The sequence below is a fragment of the Rhinopithecus bieti genome, unplaced genomic scaffold, assembly GCF_001698545.2.
Source record: "Rhinopithecus bieti isolate Rb0 unplaced genomic scaffold, ASM169854v2 scaffold_15087, whole genome shotgun sequence".
Lineage (NCBI taxonomy): Eukaryota > Metazoa > Chordata > Mammalia > Primates > Cercopithecidae > Rhinopithecus > Rhinopithecus bieti.
In genome coordinates, this window is record NW_016808547.1 from 3,144,571 (window position 1) to 3,164,482 (window position 19,912).

The 19,912-nt window shown below is 42.3% G+C and overlaps 1 protein-coding gene across 1 annotated transcript; it reads right to left on the reverse strand.

Annotated features, from left to right (window-relative positions):
• Positions 1-3,214: 3,214 nt before the first annotated feature.
• ANKRD34C (ankyrin repeat domain 34C) lies at positions 3,215-19,029 on the reverse strand. The gene is made up of 2 exons (XM_017886881.1): positions 18,610-19,029; positions 3,215-8,208 (listed from the first exon to the last, which is right to left on the reverse strand). Exon 2 carries the CDS (start codon positions 8,162-8,164, stop codon positions 6,557-6,559), a length of 1,608 nt encoding a protein of 535 aa, XP_017742370.1. The 5' UTR covers positions 8,165-8,208; positions 18,610-19,029; the 3' UTR covers positions 3,215-6,556.
• Between the last annotated feature and the right edge of the window lie 883 nt (positions 19,030-19,912).

The following is a 19,912-nucleotide window of genomic DNA, read 5'->3' on the forward strand; positions in this document are numbered from 1 at the left end:
TTCCAAATATCATTACTATTCTTCAAAATTGTCTTAGCTATTTTCAGTTTCTTTGCTCTTCTGTATGAATTATAGAATCATTTGTCATTTTTAATGAAAAATCTCATGGATATTTTCATTGTAATCACATTAGGGGAAACCAATTTATGCTATCTCAGCAATATCTGATGGCGTGGGAAGAAGTATCATATTCACAATAATGCTTGCTACCTAGTAATAGGATGAAAAAGAAATGTATACGATCTCTATGAAGAAAACTAAACACTTTAATGAGGGATTACAAACTGAAGATGAACTTTTTAGAGTAACAGTTTATGTTTCTGGATTGGAAGATTTGATCTTTTAAAAATGTTAATTAGTACCAAATAACTAAATGGTATCATAGAATCCCCCAATCATAATCCCAGTATAATTTTAATAATAAAATGATATTAAGAAATAATTTGTGCAGTGAAGAGAACTGAGAGTGGACTCGACTCACAATTTGTGAAAGCAAATTGAAACTCTACGATAATTTAAATGATGTGCTGTGATGCTGGTACAGAAAGATACATCAATGGAATGTCACAGAATGAAACAGAATGGGATGGGCGAGTTCAATAATTTTAAAATAAAGAATTTAGCATATTATATGGTATTATAAAGATGGCATTTCAAAGCAGTGAGTGATACAAGGATGCTTTTGGCTTTAAGTAAACTAAAAACCAACTACAGCTATATTAAATGATACAAGAATATATTATCTCACATAACAGGAAGCTCAGAGGTGGTGTGGGCTCCAAGCATGACATCATCAGGATCCCTTTCTCTGCTCTCCTCTTGGCTTTGCTTTCCTTTTCTTTATCCTTAGACTCTATTCTCCCATGTTACAAGTAGGTTGTCAAACCAAACTACTGAACAAACAAGCAAATAAACAAATAACGTGTCTATTTGGTCATGTCCAGTAAAAGGATGTCCTTCAGTCATGGGATGAATGTCCTTTTGTTCCCTCAATTGGCCTGACTTAGGTCCTGTACCCATCTCTGGATCTAAGGCATTGATAAGGGGAAAGCCATGTGCTGACTGGCTGATGCTGGAGCCCTTAACCAATCACTGATAAGGAGAATGGAACTGCCATGACTAATTTAGAACAATCATGACTTCTCTTTGAGCTGGGGATGGGGTGAGCTTCCCTTGAATCAAAAAAGCTGCAAAGATAGAGGGTAGCTACATGAACAAAGTCAGGATCTGATAGGAAGTAGAAGGAGGAATCAAACTGAGGAGGCAGCCAACAGTGCCTACTGCAGCACAAACAGGATTAACCACTTACTAAATTGTAATAGGGTAAGAAAAATTAACTTGGACCCTTAACTTTCAGGCATCCTTTGTGTCTAAGACCAGGAGTGTCTGTGATGCTGCCAGAGGAGACAGATGGCTCTAGAAGGGAGATCCGGGTGGTCTTATTTCATCAGGCTGATATTTGGATAGGTTCACATTGTCAGGACTTCGACCTCTTCTATCTTTTAATTACCTCTTTCCCTTCTCTTTCACTTTCCTCCAATCCTTATGCATAAGGGTTATCTTTTCCTTCATTGAGGACCACTAGATTTTCGTACTATGATTTCAAAAGGGACTCTTCCATAATCTCTGCTAGAATGGACCACAGAATCGCTTTTAGTTTAGGAGTCTTGGTGAGAATTGTCAGACTCTTTTCCCTGTGTTGCTGTAATCAGATATTGTTATAGTTATAAAACACTGGCCTCTTTTGATTTCCTGAGGCCCATTCCCTATTTTTAGCATTCATCGCCAGGCAAATTGTGTGATGCAGATCCTGTCCTTCCCATTATATGCATGCCATTTTGTAACTCAGACTAGAGGACACAGAGTGCTATGAATTTCTCTGTATTACCTTTGGATGTAGAAATACCCATTTTTTTTATTTTCCTTAGTAAAAGTAAAATTGATCCTAGGTTCATCTCCTTCTAACAAAGATGACAAGAAAGTCATCTCAGTCATCGTGGACCTCTCCTCGCTCTGTTCTGTGGAAGTCTTCAACAGCTCGTAGCATTCAAGTTCAGGGAGCCCGTTGATCTTCATGCTCATTAATAACCATGCTGATGTGTTCATTATCCAAGCAGCAGGGTTTCTTCAAGGCAGGTGACTCAGATGCCTTCCTGCCGTGCTTAACGCAGCCCTGCCTACCAAGATGCACCATATGCCACTCCTCTCTAAGGTTTTCCTCTGAAAAGGAGCAAGTTCCACTCAAGGAACCCCAAACTTCTAAGCCTTTAAACAGACAACCCTCCAAACAACTCCAAATTTGTTTTATTTGATCATCATTCACACTTTTGTTTAGAATATTCAGATAAATTTCTAGCAATTGTAATTATAGAAAAGGTATAATATGTATAGCTTATGTAACAGAAATTTTTACTTTACAAATGAGTTTAGAGATCAATATTTATAAAAATAACTGGGGATCTCAAGGAGGTACTTGAGAAACAATGAGTGACAAGGTCAAAGTGGCTGACCTTAGAGGAGGGAGTGCATTCAATCTTGGGCGTACTCTGAATTAGACTGCCTCATAATCTCTCCTCAAAGGATCTGGAAACAAAATGGGCCTCTTTCCTAAAGTTAGAAGTAGGGGAACAAACATCCTAAAACTAGTCCTTTTTTTTACTTAACTGAGTTTATTTCAGTAGTCTAGGAGATAACCTAAGGGTAATCTCCAGAGTACCTGTTCTGGATTGGAACAGTCCAGAGAATCAGCGAGTCTGAATAAAATTTGAAGTACGGAGTACAAGAATTTAAGAGACCACAGAGACCGTCAAGCTAATTCACTTTATACTTGCTGTCCTGCCCTTGAATAAGAGCTCATGGAAATCAGCTTACATTAACACTTATGAACATTAGAAATAGGGCCCAAGGAGGGATATCCACTGATGGTAAGTCCCTGCCACTAGCAGATGGCAGGTGCAGCCCTGGGGGTTTGAGCATCAGGGGCCAAGTAAAGAAACTCACCCCTCGGAGTGGCAATGCACCTTCTCATTCATTGGACTGTGCTTTTTTTAACCAGGAGAGATACCATAATGCTTGTCTGATTAAAATCTAATTTTGTAAATTATGTGTTCATAAAATATTGGGTGTTTGGTTGATGTTACTAGGCAGTCATGTCAGTTCATCTTAAGGAAAAGGTAATACTTGAGATTGCACTGAGAAAAAGTGGAAAATACTATTGAAGGATTGTAATATATAATTTATTGACATATTAGAAACATCTAAATGGTGTCATTACATGGATTTTGATACATCTCTGAGCACATCATCAGCTTGAGACTAGGATTGAACACTGTAGAGAATCAGTTCAAGCAGCACATGATACATCTGAGGCACCAACACACAAAAAGGAGGAAGGTCAGACACAACCTACATTTGCAAGGTACCATTTACTTGATGAAGTTCTAAGAGAGTTGACAATGGGTTTTTTAAAAAGAAAAAAAAAAAGCTTTGGAATGTCTAGAAATTAAACCAAAGGTCCAGACTTTAAACTTTAGTCTCACATTCTGTAATATATTTTGATAAACAGTCCAGAAACACTTAAGCAGTTGAATTACTGAAACTATAGTTTGCAGCTAACTTGTGACTCCAGGATTCCAAAACGACAAGCTAACCTCTGATCTAGAAAGCATGTTTGAATCTAAAATATACTTTTAAAAAGCATTCTTATGAGGTTCATTGACATGGACAAAATTGCATATGTATGCATAATCTATGAGAAAGTATTTTGGTTGTCGTACTGGTATAGAACAGTCTAATTCAACTAACTTATCGTCAAGTAGTGATGAGATAAGATACTATCCTGATGACTGTCTATTGAAAGGCTGATGCAAAGGTCATGACTGACTGATGCAGGCAATGAGTGGCATGAGAGTACCTGATATTACACATTTGTGCAATGGACTGGCTATCCTGAATGAGCAACTCATCATGTTTGGTGTTTCACCTAAGGTAATTACTATAAATGGACCACATTCACTACTTAGGAAATATTGGGTTTCCAAATCTTAGCTAAAGGTTTAGAAAAAAATTGCTGTGATGCAGTGTCTTGCTAAACTCACAGCTGGATACTACCACCAGAGGTCAGTTTTAACTGATGCTAACAACAGCTGGAAAAGTATGGAAAATGTGTTCTCTGTGTGTGTGTGCATGTGTGTGTTTACATTTAATGAGCTGCTGAGAATGATGGTTGTCGTATGATTCTCTTTTTAGTGCACTGGAAAGTTGTTTCTTTGCCCAGGATAGCTTCTACTTGGTAAGAATTATTAATGATTAAATGGTTCTGAAAATAACAGAGTTGTCCACACTAAACCACATTCATGAGCTATAGATTTTTGCTAATTTGTGTGCTTTTCTTATTTTCTTCCCTTCCTACAAAGTATGAGACCATTAGCCCCATGTTGGAGTGTGTTGGCCAAGAATCTTGAAGGCCCAACACTAGTATTGATTAGTCATCTTACTAAAGCACAATTTGAATTGTCTTAAGTTAACAGGAGGGCTTAGCTGGCCAGTCAACACTCACATTTCCATACAGCTTTGTTGTTCTTGACGTATATGATAGGTCTAGCAGTGGAGATCAATGGAGGTGATGCACCCGGGAGACATCTGGCCTTGTCTAGAGACATTTTTGGTTGTCACAGCTGGGGAGAGGGTGTTACTGCTATCTAGTGAGTGGAGGCCAGAGACGCTGCTAAACATCCTATGACACACAGCACAGATAGCCCTCCAAACAACTCCAAGTTTGTTTTGTTTAACCATCATTAACACTTTTGTTTGGAATATTCAGATAAATTTATAGCAAATGTAGTTATAGAAAAATTGTATAATATGTAGAGTTTATGTGGCAGAATTTTTTACTTTACACATGAGTTTAGAGATCAGTACTTATAAAATAACTGGGGATCTCATGGAGATACTTGAACTTTTCCAGAGAAACTTTATTCCATTTTGTGTAGCATGGTTGAGATATTGCTTCAGCAGTCTCAAGAAATACATTAAAATTAGCTACTTCTTTTTCAGTGACTTCTACCTGTGCCAGGCACAATGGCAGGCACTTTCATACATTGTGTCATTTAATTTTCACCACAACCTTATAAGGTGCAGCATTAGTAATCCTATTTTACAGATGAGGGAACAGAGACACAGAGAAGTTAAGCTGCTTGCTCAAGGTCACACAGCTGGTAAAAGATCAGACTGGTATGCAAACCCAAATATGTCAAACTCAAAGCCCTTACTCTTTCCTCTACATGATGCTGTCCTCAGGAACTATTGAACTTTTTAACCATAGAGCAAATAGATCTCAGCAGCACAAGAGGAAACATAAATGGAAATAACCAAAAATATATTCATCTAAGATATGGCTACATTATACCAAATGTGCTAAGTCTCTGCTTTCCTTCTTGAGTTTGCTCAAAGCAGCCTAAAAGGGTTGTACAGGTTATTTCTACAAATCTCCTCTCACCTAGATAGTTCAGAAAGAGAAGAAACCACATTTTTCTTCAATTATCTGGATGACTGAAGGGGAAATGATAGTTTGCATCCCCTAAATTTTTAGGCTGCAAAGTGAATTGTCCTCACTGCTTCTCACCTGAGAACCACCCACTTTACCATTTAATCTATGCACAACCCCTCCTCAGTTATCATTCTGGTTTGGGTAGATCTCGTAGAGTTTTAAGAATAATACGGAAATGCTCCTTATATCTGTAATCTATAATTGTATCACATTCAACTCCAAGTTAGTTAACTTTGACTGTTTTTCACAAGATTTCAACACAAGAGCCTGTGTCAGGGGAGGGATCTTGGGAAAGTTTCATTTCTGGAGCAAGATTTGTCTCTAAGGCATAAGCTACCATGACATATCATAATTCAGGGGCCACATAGATGGGATATTTGGGTACTCAGAGCACATACAAATTAGTATGTGAACAAAATATATTACTGGATTGCTGAATGAGTTCAACCACACCACGAATTACAGTGCCCTGACAGAGTCAGAGCCAGGACCCACAGGCCAGAGCCTCTTCCATGGGGGAGTTCTGCTTCTACTCCATCAGATAGAACCCAGACACCCAGATTTAGTCACTGAGGGGTTGGTTTGGGGCTTTTGTACATTCTAACAAATGTTAAAGCCTCATTTTCTATGTAGGCACTTTATAGATTTATTATAAATGACATACTCCAAATACTACCTCCTGATTTAAATTCTTGTTTTCTGTTTGTCTGATAGAAAATTACTGATGTCCTCAGCTTAGATCATTGTACTTGCTATGTTACCGCTGAACTCCAAAGGCTTTTTTCCTTTGCAGAATTTTTAAAAATTTATCTTTAAAACCCAATTATCGTGAGTTCTTTTCAAGTAGGCCTTTAAAAACCCAGGGGTTATTCTCAGAAGTGAAGCAGCATTCTGCTTTTATATCTTCTGAAGTGGCCACACTTCAACATTAAGGAATGATCAGGAAGCAGTCTCATCCGTAGTCCCTTCCGTAAACTATATTGATTATTTTAAGCCTTTCTAAAGCTTCTAGGTCATGATTTCTTCAAAATCAGACAGCTGCTTCATTTGTTCGATTTGCATAGAATGCCTTCTGAGGAGCTTCTTTTTACTTCTTAAGTCAACTCTCTTTGGTGAACTTGGAGCAACAGGAACCATAGATTTTAAGCCACTAGTAAGAGGGGAAGAAGGTTTGCTGCTAGATCTAATATCTGGAATAGGTGGGTTCAGATTCACATTTAAAGGCGGCAGGAAGCCAGGCCTAGTGTGAGAAATATGATCAAGGAGCAGAGTTCCAGAACCTCGTCGTTCTAGAAGATGTGGCGGCCTGCGGCGTGCTGAGCTGGGGGATGTGCTAGGTACAGTGTCCAGGGACTCCCGAGAGCCGTGGAAAAGAGACAAGTGAGAGCTGTTGAGCTTCTTTCTATCTAAAGGTCCTTTGCCAGATTCAAGGGAAATGGAGTTGGGAGGATCAGGCCCTGGCTGTAAATCTAAGTCGTAGAGGTCATTTTCCAGCCATTTGAGGGATGCTGGCTCTTTGAGAGCAGAAGGTCCTGATGGACCCATACCACATTTCTCTTGGTCAACAGGCAGAGTTCCTCTCCTGGCCAGACGCGGGTGGGGAGCCTGACCTTTTTCATAGGCTGCTTTCCAGGATGCCGGTGCTGAAGAGACTGGAATCTTCAGAACCTGCTCTGTGACTGTGTGAAAGAGGGTGGGGTCTTTGCTATCGATACTGTTGGTTCTGGAGAGGGGCCCCCTTTTAGGGAAGGACACGTCACTGATGCTCTTGATGACCTCGTTTTCTGTGCTGGCACCATGGGTCTCATCCTGACGCGTTGAAGCTGCCAGCACCGAGGGCGCGATCAGGCCCCAAGGTTCAGATTGGAGCCTCTTCAGTTGGGGCAAACGGGCCCTTTTGAGATTACTGACTTTCCTAGTGGGTGACCCAGGCTCATTAACAGCCTTGGAGGTGTTACAACTGCTTGGATGCCCTGCTTGGAGGCTGAAGAAGTCATCTTCCTTCTCAGTGAGTGGAGAGTCCAGGCCTGGAGACTTCAGTTCTATGTCAGAGGGAGATGCATACAGTGGAGGTGAGTGCCTGTCTTCTACTTTGGGTGAAGGAGGGACATTAAGATACTGTTTGGTGGTTTTGGTGCCTGAAGACGATTTATCTGTTGTTATAATAATCACCTCCTTCCCTTTGGCTTTGCAGGCATCAAGGAGATGTTTCAATGCATCCTTGTCATCTGCATTTATTGCATAAACCAGAGCCGAAGCCCCAGTGCGATCCTCAAGGCTGGGGTCTGCTCCATTCTCCAGTAATAAGGAGACCACTTCTCCCCCGGCTCTTCTGATACAGGCATGGATGAGGGCAGTCTTGCCAGACTTATCTTGGATATTGGGGTCTGCCCTGTTGTCCAGCAGGTACTTCACCATCTTGGACTTGCTGATGCTTTGCTGGTCCACATGCTTGGTGATGCATGCCACCATGAGAGCTGTTTCGCCTTTGTCATTGCTTTCATTGATATAAGCTCCCCCTTCCAACAGCAGTCTGGTCAACCTGAGCCTCCCCAGCCACACAGCCTTTAACAAAGAGTTTCCATCAGTCCTTAATTCAGTGTCATCATCCATCATATTGGCTACAGTTTAGAGTACCTACGCCACAGTAGCAATCAAACCTAGCAAAGGAAGAAGAGGGAACAAATGTTATATATTTTATAGCAGATCTGTGCAGCATGCTTATTACAGGGTCTGGGTACAGTCATATCCCAACCTGATCCCAACTTATATTGACTTGGCCAACTTATCTAACATTGCTGAGTTAGTTTCTGTGTCTGTAATAATGTGTCACAGTGGGAGGGGGGATAGTAGTAACCTACCTCATAGGGTCATTGTAAAGACTGCCTAAGAGAGTATGTATAAAACATCCACATGAAAAGCAGTTAACATAATGCCTAGCATAGAGTAAATATTTGTTTAAATGCAAGATGTTATTGTGTTGACTGCACAGCACTTACCACAAATGTAGAACTCTACATTCCTTAGAAAAAGGTTTGAATTATTTTCTTCACTGCTGTGTCCTCAGCATTTAGCAATGACTCACATGTAATGAACAAGTCGCCTCATAAATAATTGTTTCATGTGTTGCTATTGGTGTGCATCAAAAAGACTTAGGAAACACACCAAAATGTTCATCCTTATTCTAGGCAGTGGGATTATGAGTGGTTTCATATTCTTCTTTTTGCAGTTTTCCCAAAATAAATATGTATGATTATTGTAATGGGGGTTGATGGGGTAGGGACAGTGAAAACAATTGTAAAACAAAATCAATCTATTTATCCTTTTCCAGGTTGTAGTCCTCACTTTTCCAGCAGATGTCAGAATTCATATTCTCCTTGTTCAGAATAATGCCATGCTATTCCCTTCTCTCTGGTTGAGCTGATAGGAGACAGAGAATGGAGAAGGGGATTGCATTTTTGCTCACAAATGTTAGGAAATAAAGCTCAGACCAAAGTTTTCTCAGCTGAGGTTTGTCAAACCTGAGTTTTCTATTTTGATTTTTTTGTCAGTTCCCTAATTCCTGGACTCAAAATCTTCAACCTATGTGTTGCTTGAGGGGCCCTTCACAAATAAGAAGAGGTAGGTGTCCCAGTCTTGATGCTCTGCCAGTCCACGGGTACCACACTGGCCATGTCTCTGCCAGTACAGCACCTTCACATGGGCTTTTTGTGCCTCCAGGCTCCTAATGAGCAGATGGCTCATGTGGTCTACCTGCCACAATGCCTGAGTTTCCTCCTGATCTGATTCACATCATTCTTTCTCTTACACTATTCACCTGATCACTTATTTATTTATTTATATTACTCTATTAAGTTGGAAGGCAAAAGCTTTTCCTGGTTGAAGCTGAGAGATGGATATATATGCCTTTGAAAAATTAATATGTGAATAGATACTTGCTATTAAAATAAAACAAACAAACTACATGTAAGTATATAAAGAGGAAGAGGTCTCCTTTATTCATCCCCCACTCCTCCTTGAAAACTCTCTCCTCTTCAGAAGTAACCACGGCTAAGAGTCTAGTGTATATCTTTCTGCTTCTTCAAATGCATTGTTCTGATAACTACTTGAGTTTGATGTTGTTGTGTTTATGTGTTCTGCTAGATTTCCTGCAAAACTACCACCATTCGAGGGCACTGTGTGGTTATTAAATACATTGACAACAAGTCTCCATTTCTGTCTCTCCATCTCCTTTCTGTCTTCTTCATTCTCCCACTGATCTCTGTGTGTGTGTGTGTGTGTGTGTGTGTGTGTGTGTGTGTGTGTGTGTTGTGTGTGTGATGGTCTTTCTCTCTCTTCTCTTTCTGTCAATTTTAATTGTTTTTACTCCTCTGTGGTCCTACACACCATTGCTGTGTTAAAGCCGTATGCATCAATAAGCTTTTCAGTCTCGAACCCTGGAGATTTGAAATAGAATTTCCAAAGACTAGATAAATGAGTGGAATGTCCAGAGAAAGCGTGCTTCTTTCCATTTCATCAAAGGGGTCCTTCTTCTCCTGGCCTCAGTCTACCTCTCTAGACTCATTCCCTGCCACTCCAGTCTTCTTCACATTCTATCTTCAAATCTCATTTCTCAAATGCACCATTCTTCATGTGTTTTTCCTCTTGGCACTGTTCATGTTTCTAACTATAAGGCCTCCCTGCTCTTCTTTAATTATTCATCATCCCCCAAACTTCAGCTCAAATGTTACTTCCTTTGTACTCAAGAGGAAAATCACTCAAGATCAAAGAGGGAGGGTTGAGTGAAATTACAGTGACTCATCATCAGACTATATAAAGAACTCCTACAAATCACTTCCTCCAAAAGAGGATATACAAATGACCAATAAGTACATAAAAAGATACCCAGCCTTATTAGTACTCAAGGAAAATCAAATTAAAGTAAAACAAAATACCATTTTAGAATGGCTAAAATTAGACAGACTGACAATACCAAGAGGCATGCAGACAGGAAGCAACAGGAACCTGTTGGTAGTATAAATAAATTGAACTAGACTGAATCAAAGCCCACACTCGGACACAGTAATTCCATGCCTAGGTTTACACCTGTGGTAGTTTGCAAACAATGGCCATGAGGTCCTCCCATCCTCATATGTACACTAGGAGTCAGCCTTGTGTCTCACTTTCAGCCATAAAATGTAACTGTGTGACTTCCAAGGCAAAGCCTGAGTAGGCCTTGCAGCTTCCAAGTTTGCTGTCTTGGAACTCAGCTGCTATGTAAAGAAGTCTGGAATACCTACCAGGAAGGGCACATGAAGTTTTAGCTGGTAGCCCCAACTAACTGCAAGAATGTGAGTGAGACAATCTCAGCCCAGCCAGCCCCAGCCAGCCCCTGGAGGATTGCAACTGCATTAGAGAACGCAGGTGAGACCAGTGGAAGAAACACCCAGAGCCTGGGCCAAGTGTAGCAATATTAGAGAATAAACTAGTATGTGTACCAAAAGACGTCAGCAGCCCTATTCATAAAAGACAAAAACTGGAAACAACCCATCAAGAAGAAAATAAGCTGGGCATGATGGCTCACAAGTGTAATCCCAGCAATTTGGGAAGCCAAGGAGGATCATTTGAGACCAGGAGGTTGAGACCAGCTGAGGCAACATAGTGAGACTCTGCCTCTACCAAAAAAAAAAAAATGCTGGGTGTCATGGCTTGCACATATAGGCCTAGCTTCTGAGGAGGCTGAGGCCGGTGGATCACTGGAGCCCAGGAGTTCGAGACTGCAGTGAGCTATGATCACACCACTGCACTCCAGTCTGGGTGACAGAGTGAGACTCCATCTCAAGAAGAAGAAGAAGGAGAAGGAGAAGGAGGGGAGGGAGGGGAAGAAGAGGAAGAAGAGGAAGAAGAAGAAGAAGAGGAAGAAGAAGAAGAAGAAGAAGAAGAAGAAGAAGAAGAAGAAGAAGAAGAAGAAGAAGAAGAAGAAGAAGAAGAAGAAGAAGAAGAAGAGGAGGAGAAGGAAGAAGAAGAGGAGGAGGAGGAGGAGGAGAAAATAGATAAAGAAAATGTAATATCTTCATACTCTGGAATGCTATACACCATATTTGTATATGCTCTCTCTCTTTTTCTCTTGCACACGTGCATGCACACACACACATACATATGAAAACACACACATACATATACAAAACTAGATGCCACATCCCCTTTGTTCCTTAATTCTTTGCAACTTCCTTTGAGTATCAGTCTTGTTAATCACCTGGGTCAGCCCCCTCCACAGAGCCCCCTGCACCCCTCAAACTAGAAATACTGTCTTTTCTCCCTTCTTAGTTGTGTGATAATTAGAAAGTAGGATAAAGGAAAAGATGGAAGAAAGGAGAAAAAGAAGGAAAGGAAGGTGGGAAGGAAGACAGATGGATAATTGGGTTACCTTTTATGTTACATGCGGTGCAAATCACCTCTAGTCTAGCTCAGAGTCAAGAGAGGGAGGAAGAGAGGCAGGAAAGGAGGCAAAGAAGAAAGAAATGGAAGAAATATGGTGTATGTAGGAGAATCCTTCTCTCTCTTCAGTTGGAATCAGTGGCCTCCTCCTCCCCTATGCTCAGGTTTTGTCCCTATTTTAACTCTTCCCCTTCAGCACCTAAGGAGGCATCAGGTTGCAGAAAAGGCATCCAGGTTCTTTTCTGTGGTCTGGAATATTTATATCTAGCCCACCAATAGGCATAACATTCTGTGTGGTCAGTGAGTTCTTTTGCAAGTTGTCATTTTTTTCACTGTGGGCCTCCCATCTGAACTTCCTTAAATGATGAAATACAAGAGCTTTGTCTGAGGACAGAATCAGGTGCTTACCTCACTCTTGTAGCCCAGATAAAATGTGCCAGGCTAACGTTAACTGTTAGCATGCTGCAATAATCGTACACTTTTCATTTTAAGATTACTGGGCTTGGCCAGGCACGGTGGCTCACGCCTGTAATCCCAGCACATTGGGAGGCCAAGGCGGGTGGATCACCTGAGGTCAGGAGTTTGAGACCAGCTGGCCAACGTGGTGAAACCCCATCTCTACCAAAAATACAAAAATTAGCCAGGTGTGGTGGCACATGCTTGCAATCCCAGCTACTCTGAAGACTGAGGCAGGAGAATCACTTGAACCCGGGAGGCAGAGGTTGCAGTTAGCCGAGATCGTGCCATTGCACTCCAGCCTGGGCAACAAGAGAGGAACTCCATCTCAAAAAAGAAAAAAAAAAAAAGAATACTGGGCTTAAAAGACTGCTGTTTACATGGCCTCAGTTGACAATAGCCTTACAAATTATGGCAGACTAAATTCATGCATCATGCCAGATATGCATAGCCATGCCTACTTTCCCTGCCTCTGCGTGTTACACACTCACCTTGCTTTCTTGCCTGAGTGGTCTTAGCAAAGTTCAAACCTTTCCCACAGTCTTAGTGTCAGGTCACTGCTGCTGTTGTCTGCTACAAATGGTGAAACCCCCATACCTGGTTTCTGCTGACCAGAAGAAACTGACCCTGTCCTGACTTTCTCCAGCAGTTGCCTGGAAAAACCAGGTTACTCAACCAATAAGTATGAGGGAGTAACCCTTTGTAGAACAGATGTTGACCAATAGAAAATAGAGGATGGGAAAGAGATGTTACATAAATGCTTCTGCCTCTCCTCACCCAATTGCCTGTTCCAAGATGCAATAGATTATACAATTTCCATAAGACAGAATAATCAGCACATTTGCCATGAATCTGTGGCTAGCTCAATAAATGTATTCCCTTGTATTTGCTCTTTCTCCTCCTTTGCGTCACTTTTCATTTTCCTTCATTCCTACTCCCCAGGGTTTATAGCCCAATAAACTGTTAATACGTATGTTTTTGCTCCAGACTGATGTTAACTGCCTCCCATGAACCATGAAATGCCCTGTCAGGAAGGTTTTTCTACCATTTCACAGATGAGGAAACTGAAGTCAAGAGTGAAGAAGTGACTTGCCCATGGTCATTCAGGAATCAATGAATGACTCTGACTCTCACAAGCTACAGTGACTCTTTCTTTCTGATATTATCCCTGCCCTCCCCCACACACAGAGTGAGGCTGATGGTTTATATTATTTGACCTGCCCCATGTGCAGGGCTGACTCAACCTTGGGTGGATGTTGAAATTGAGACTGAGAAACACCAGTTATGCTGGGCTGTTTGTAGAGAACTCTGGATGTAAGAGTAGCATTTGTGGGTTAGCCACAAGGGCAGAGAAGCAGAAAAGGTGATGTGCAGAGGAAGAAGAATGAAGTAAATGAAGTAACCACACCAAGACGCTGAGATGAGAGGCAGGAAGAGAGTACTTTTCCTCTATCCTCTGAAGTTTCAACTGTCTTTGGAGTCCATGAACACCTTAGAAGACTTCCAATAAGTCAGCATGTTTTTGTTTATGGTAGCTTGAATTAACTTCTGTTACTTATAACCAAGTAAACCTTGACTAAAACACTGGCATTACTTGCTCATTCATTCATTCATGATCAAACATATATCAACTATCTACTTGCTCATTCATTCATGATCAAACATATATCGATTACCTACTCCAGGCTAGGTGTTAAGGATAAAGAGGTATAAAATTCAGGAATGGCTGCTAAGTAATTTACTATTTAGTAGGAAGGTGGATGTATATTTTAATGACAGTAATAAACATTTATGGTATGCTTGCCATGTGCCAAGCAATGTGCTGGACACTTTATATGCATTGTGTCATTTAATCTTTACAGTAATACTATGAGGTGGGTACTATTATTATCCCCATTTTATGAAAAATGAAACTGAGTCTCAGGAAGGCAAAGTCATTTACCTCAAATCACCCAGGCAATATGTTGTGGAGCTGGAATTCAGATCCAAGCAGTCTAACCCCAAAGTCCACATTCTTAGCCTCTACATGACATAATTGTAGTGCAAAGTAATTAATAAGTCCCAGAGTGGAAGACAAATATAAAACAAGGAGATGTGAGTGCCAGGAGGGACTCGGGGTGGAAATTAGGAAAGGGCTCACAAAGAGAATAAAACTGAGCCAGTACTTGAAAAACATGAGTGGAAATTTGTTGAACCAAAAGGGGGAAGTCCTTACACTCAGGAGTAAGTACAAGTTCAAAGGCAAAAAGTAACAGGACATGGACATTTCAAGAACTTGATGGTTAGTGCATGGTGGTGGTTGGGAAGTGCACTGACGGAGCAAGCAAATACGGGGAGGTCTGCAGAAATCAGATTCCAAGTTCCTTGTAGCCTTGTCCTGCAGTTTGATGTTTGTTATGTGGAAATAGGGAACCAATAAAGAATTTTAAAGAAGAGAATGACATGATCATTGGCCACAGTGTGGGAGATGGATTGGGAGGCTTGGGGATCACCTAGGAGCCTCTGAGAGATGAAGAGGATCAGAAACAGCACAGCTGGGAGATAGAAAAAGACTCAAGCTGGAGAGATGTTTGAAAGGTAGAACTGAATAGCGGTCCATTCGACAGAAGTGTCAACCAAAATCTAATTTACCTTAATTTGAAAATTTACTATTATGCATCAAAGTGAATAAATATTAAAAACATGGAATACTAGAACTATTTTTTTTATTATACTTTAAGTTCTAGGGTACATGTGCACAACGTGTAGGTTTGTTACATATGTATACATGTGCCATGTTGGTGTGCTGTGCCCATTAACTCATCATTTACATTAGGTATATTTCCTATTGCTATCCGCCCCCCAACAAATAGGACCCGGTGTGTGATAATCCCCTTCCTGTGTCCAAGTGATCTCATTGTTCAATTGGAATACTAGAACTATTAAGTGATTTACAGGATCTCTAAGCTTATTGGAGAGAAAAGAAACAATCTGGATTGAAAAAAGCTGATGCATTTTTAGAAAATGTTGAAATCCCATCCACTTTGGCTGCTCTGGGCAGAATATTTTTGTCTTAAAAAAGTAGCAACCATAATGTGGGTTTTTTTCATGTGTATCATAAGAAGAGTAAACTGAGAAGTGAGCAAAGTTTGCCTGGTTCCTCCCTTGCTGTCCTCCTTGTCTCTACCCGCCAATCCTCCACCCCCACTCCACCCCTGCCATAACTTTCACCTCTCTGGGCTGTTTTCTGTTGGACGCATTTCCATTATAACGATGGCCAATATATTTTCCAGTGGCACAGGGGCTGGAGAGGAAATACTGAAGATTAAAATATCACCAGTGTCAAAAATTAAAAGGATGCCTCCTTCATGGAGGCAATAAGTAGATGTAAATGTTTGCTATCTTTGTCCTGAAGTCCTTTGATTATTTTATTGTCCCCAAAACTAAAGATGTCTTATATTTTTTAAGCTGAGAGGAACCATCTTGTTCAATCTTCCTTGTTTAGAAACAGGAAACTTAAATAAGGGATTGAAACTTTTCTCTCTCTGAATCCAGGGTCTTTCACTCCCATGCCGTCTCACGTCCTTGGCCTGAGTAGTTTAGACCAAGATTACGTATTTAAAGGTCTGATGGCCAGTGTAGCCCACAGTCATGTCTTGCTTGGCTGGCACTGTGTTTTAAATTTTCTCTGAATGTTTTAAGATGGATTATTCACTGCTCAGTTTGAAAAGGCTCTGTCATTCTCTGTAGTCTTACAATTGGCCCAATTCAAACATTCAGGTTACTTAACTTGCCTGTGTAGGGATGCTGGTTTGTGTATGAAAGTAAAATACGTAGTATATAAAATCATGATGCTAGCATTTTGTCCTTCCTATCACTTCATAGCTGCTTATCTCTTCAGAGTTGTTAGAAGGCCTAAATAAGCTAATGGATGTAAACCTTTATATAAACTTTAAAGTATGGTGTACTCATGTGTACCATTAGAAATTATGTAACTAACACTTAATTACCTGAGTGCAGATACAATGTCATACACTTTATTTCCCCTTCTTCGAGTCACACTGACATTGTATTTTCAGTCAAACATCCCTTGTTTGGCACAGTGAAGATCTCACAGAGGGTAAGGGATGAAATTATACAAAAAAGAAGAGTCCACAGACTTTTGCAGACATCTTCAAAGTTCCTAGACCTCCAAGAAAGGACTTGGATATACACTTTCTAGTACTTAGAGACCAGAGCAAGTTTCTAGGACTTTATAATATATATAATTTGTATTCATTCTATCTGTGGCTATAGCCTTAATCTTGTTTCACCTGTGCTTTCTTGACTACTTCGAATATATGCAAACCTGACATCTTGTGGAGCCTTATAAACTGCTTTAAATTCTTTGTGGAACAAAATAGAATATAATCAATAAATGTTTATGAGGTTGATCCATATGAAACTGCTGTTTCAAAATGGTTTTAAAAAACATCAACGTCACGTATTTATAGTACTTGTCTAAATACACTTTATTGCTGTAACTGCCCCATAATCCAAGCTCCTGAGGATGTGCCAGTCCGTGTGAAAGGATTATAAGCTAGAGAGGTGGGAGCTCTGTATTCTAATCCCAGCTCTGCTACTAAGTACCTGAGTAATTTCAGGCAAGCATCATTTTGCTAAACGAGTAGAATAACCCCAGTCCTGCCTACTTAACAAGATTGTTACAAGGATCAAATGATAGGCAGTATGTCCACACTCTCTATAAAGTCCTGTTAAAAAAATCTAAGAGGCTATTACACACTGAACTAAGCTCATCCAGAATTCCTCCCACTGAGCCCCGCTCTGTGTCCAGCCCCCTTGAAATGTGCTGAGGGAAGTGTTCACCGCCGATTCTCCTTCTCTTCTAATTACCTGCTCCCTGCTTTCAGCCCCTAACACCCAACCACAATTCCCAGTTTCCGGTCTTTCCACACGTATTATCTCTTTGGCCACCCTCCCCTGACACTTCTGCAAGGAAAGCATTATCAAGTATTTACAGATAGTTAAAATCTGAGGTTCAGACACATTTAGTAATTTTGTCTAAGGGCACACGTTTGTAAGTGCTACGGCTTTGTTTAAACTCTGTTCCTCTGACCCCAAGTTCAGAACTATTTCACGCAGGGAATTCCACTCAAGCATATCTTCCCACTACTGCAATCTGGCAGCGTTTAAGAGCGCAGCCATACCATTTGGTAGTTCCATAAACCTGGACAAGTTACTCGGCCTCTCTTGCTTCAGTTTTCTCATCTGTGAAGTGGGGATATTCATAGGACACAAATTTGTGGTGCACTGGCTTAGCACGGGGCCTTGGCACATGGTAAGCGCTTAAAAAATGCTTTAGATTTTTAAAGAAGTTTGGGTACACCTTCCGAAACCCAGGGAGGCCACACCGTTTGGCTGTAGTTTTCGCGGAAGCTTGGGAGATATCTTTACACTCCGCCTCTTCCTTCTGCAGTCACGGGAAGCAGTTAGGAGCAGATCAGAAATCGAACACGTTTGCTTTTGCGATTCGAGAGCCCTTTCTGGCGCGGAGCTAGAGGCGGTGTTACGTAGCTGCCCTGAACTGAGAGCAGCGGTGGCGGGGGGCTAGGGAGCCTGGCTGTTCGGCGCTCACTGTGCGCCTTGGGCTGTGGGGCGCGGGCTCTGTCCGAGGTACTGAACTCCGGGGCTCCGGCCGCGCCGGCAGAGTGTGCCGGCGTCCATTATTGCCAGTGTCTGTGGGCATCTTCCAGAAGGCCGAGCATGGGGGTCAGGTGAAACCAGGGCGGTAAGTGCTTCTCCCATCATTTCCCAGAAATGCCTAGATGCCTACTTTTTACAATTTCTTGCACATTTTCAGGATCATAACCTCTCACCGCCAGTTCCTCACAGGTTTCTGCAAAAATTAACGACCTTTCTCCCCATTCAGTCCCTGCAAAAATCCAGACACCTATCGCCCAGTCCTGCTCCGCAACCATTTCCTACAAGAATCCAGGCCCATACGCATCTCATCCCCACGCGTCAATGCAAAAATAAAAAATGTTAAATCCGCCTTCCATTCCCGTCTCCCACAATTTCCTGTGATAAAAGCAAGCTCTGTCCTACCAGTTCCCCACTCCTGCCTGTGGCTAAACAGCATGGACTGACTTCTCAGGAGCTCGAGGTCCCCACCCGGGTGACCAATGCAGACCCCTGGGGGGTGCGCTTACCTGGTGGGGACAATCGCTGAGCGAGGCCACCTGGGTCCAAGCTATGGGTAGTGTCATTATTATTCCCAAAGCAAAATCAGGGGGCGTCTCGCACCCCTACCTGCAGCTGCGGGTTGGCTGACAGAGGGCACTGCCAGACTGAACCAGCGCCGGGAGCTGGGGCTACTCTGGGCCCCGAGGGTCCTGTTGAGTCACTTGCCCAGAACTTCTTCAAGGTTCATGAATAAAACCTCTGCGTCAGTTCCTTCAAATCATTCCACCGCTCCTCCAAGTTGCGGTGTGAACAGGGGAGTTTTGGGTTTGGTTTGGTCTGGTTTTAAGAAAAAGAAAGAAGCATGAAAGAAAGATAGGAATCGCCCCCGGTTCCGCGCTGCGGGTGTGCAGGTCTCTGCGCAGCCCCAGCCCTCCGGCTTGGTCTTCGGCCGGCTGTGCTGGCTGACGACACGCTGCTGCCCGCTGGCGCCGAAAGCAGCTCTCCAGCCGAGACGGGCGAGGGTTGTGTGGGTGTGCGAGCTGCGAGGAAGGAGGAAGGAGGGGGCCGCGGGGGTGGGGAAGTGCCTACCTGCAGCCGCGGCAGAGGCGCCTGCCGCCCCCCCCCCTCGACCCTAGTTCTTGGGGCTCCGACTCGCTCAGCAACTTAGCAGGGGGCTCCTACACTCCCCAAGGGTGAGCGCGGAGCAGGCGCGGCCACCCTTGGGGTCCGGAGAAGTGAAGGGACGCTCCCAAAGTCTGACGTTGCAGGTCTCAGACCCTGGCAGGGATTTGAACTTATGTGTCTCCTTTGTTCTTTCTGCGGCCCTGCCCTCCTCGGCTTTCCTTCACACACGCCCTGGAATCTCAAGGCTGTTTGTCCACAGTGTAGGAAAGAGAGGGAGACAGGAGGGTGCCAGTGTGATCCTCAAAACTGGGGAGCAATCTGATGATCAGGGCTGGTTCCATGGCCATTGGATTTCATTCCAAATCCATGCTTTTGCCTGCCCGCTACCTATTCCCAGGGCTTCCCGTGGAGTCGTTCGCTGACAATCTTCGTTTCCTTTTTACAAAGTAGTTAATAGTTACTGTATATGATTGAAAGCATAAGGCATTGTATTTAGAAAGTAAGTGGCTCGTGCTTGTAAATCCAAGTGCTTTGGGAGGCCAAGGCAGGAGGACCGTTTGAGGCCAGGAGTTCAAAACCAGCCTGGGCAACATAGTGAGACTTACAAAAAAAAAAAAAAGTCCCTAAAAAAAAAAAAAAAAAAAATAAAATGCTTTGTCCCAGCCAGGGGCAGTGGCTCACGCCTGTAATCCCAGCACTTTGGGA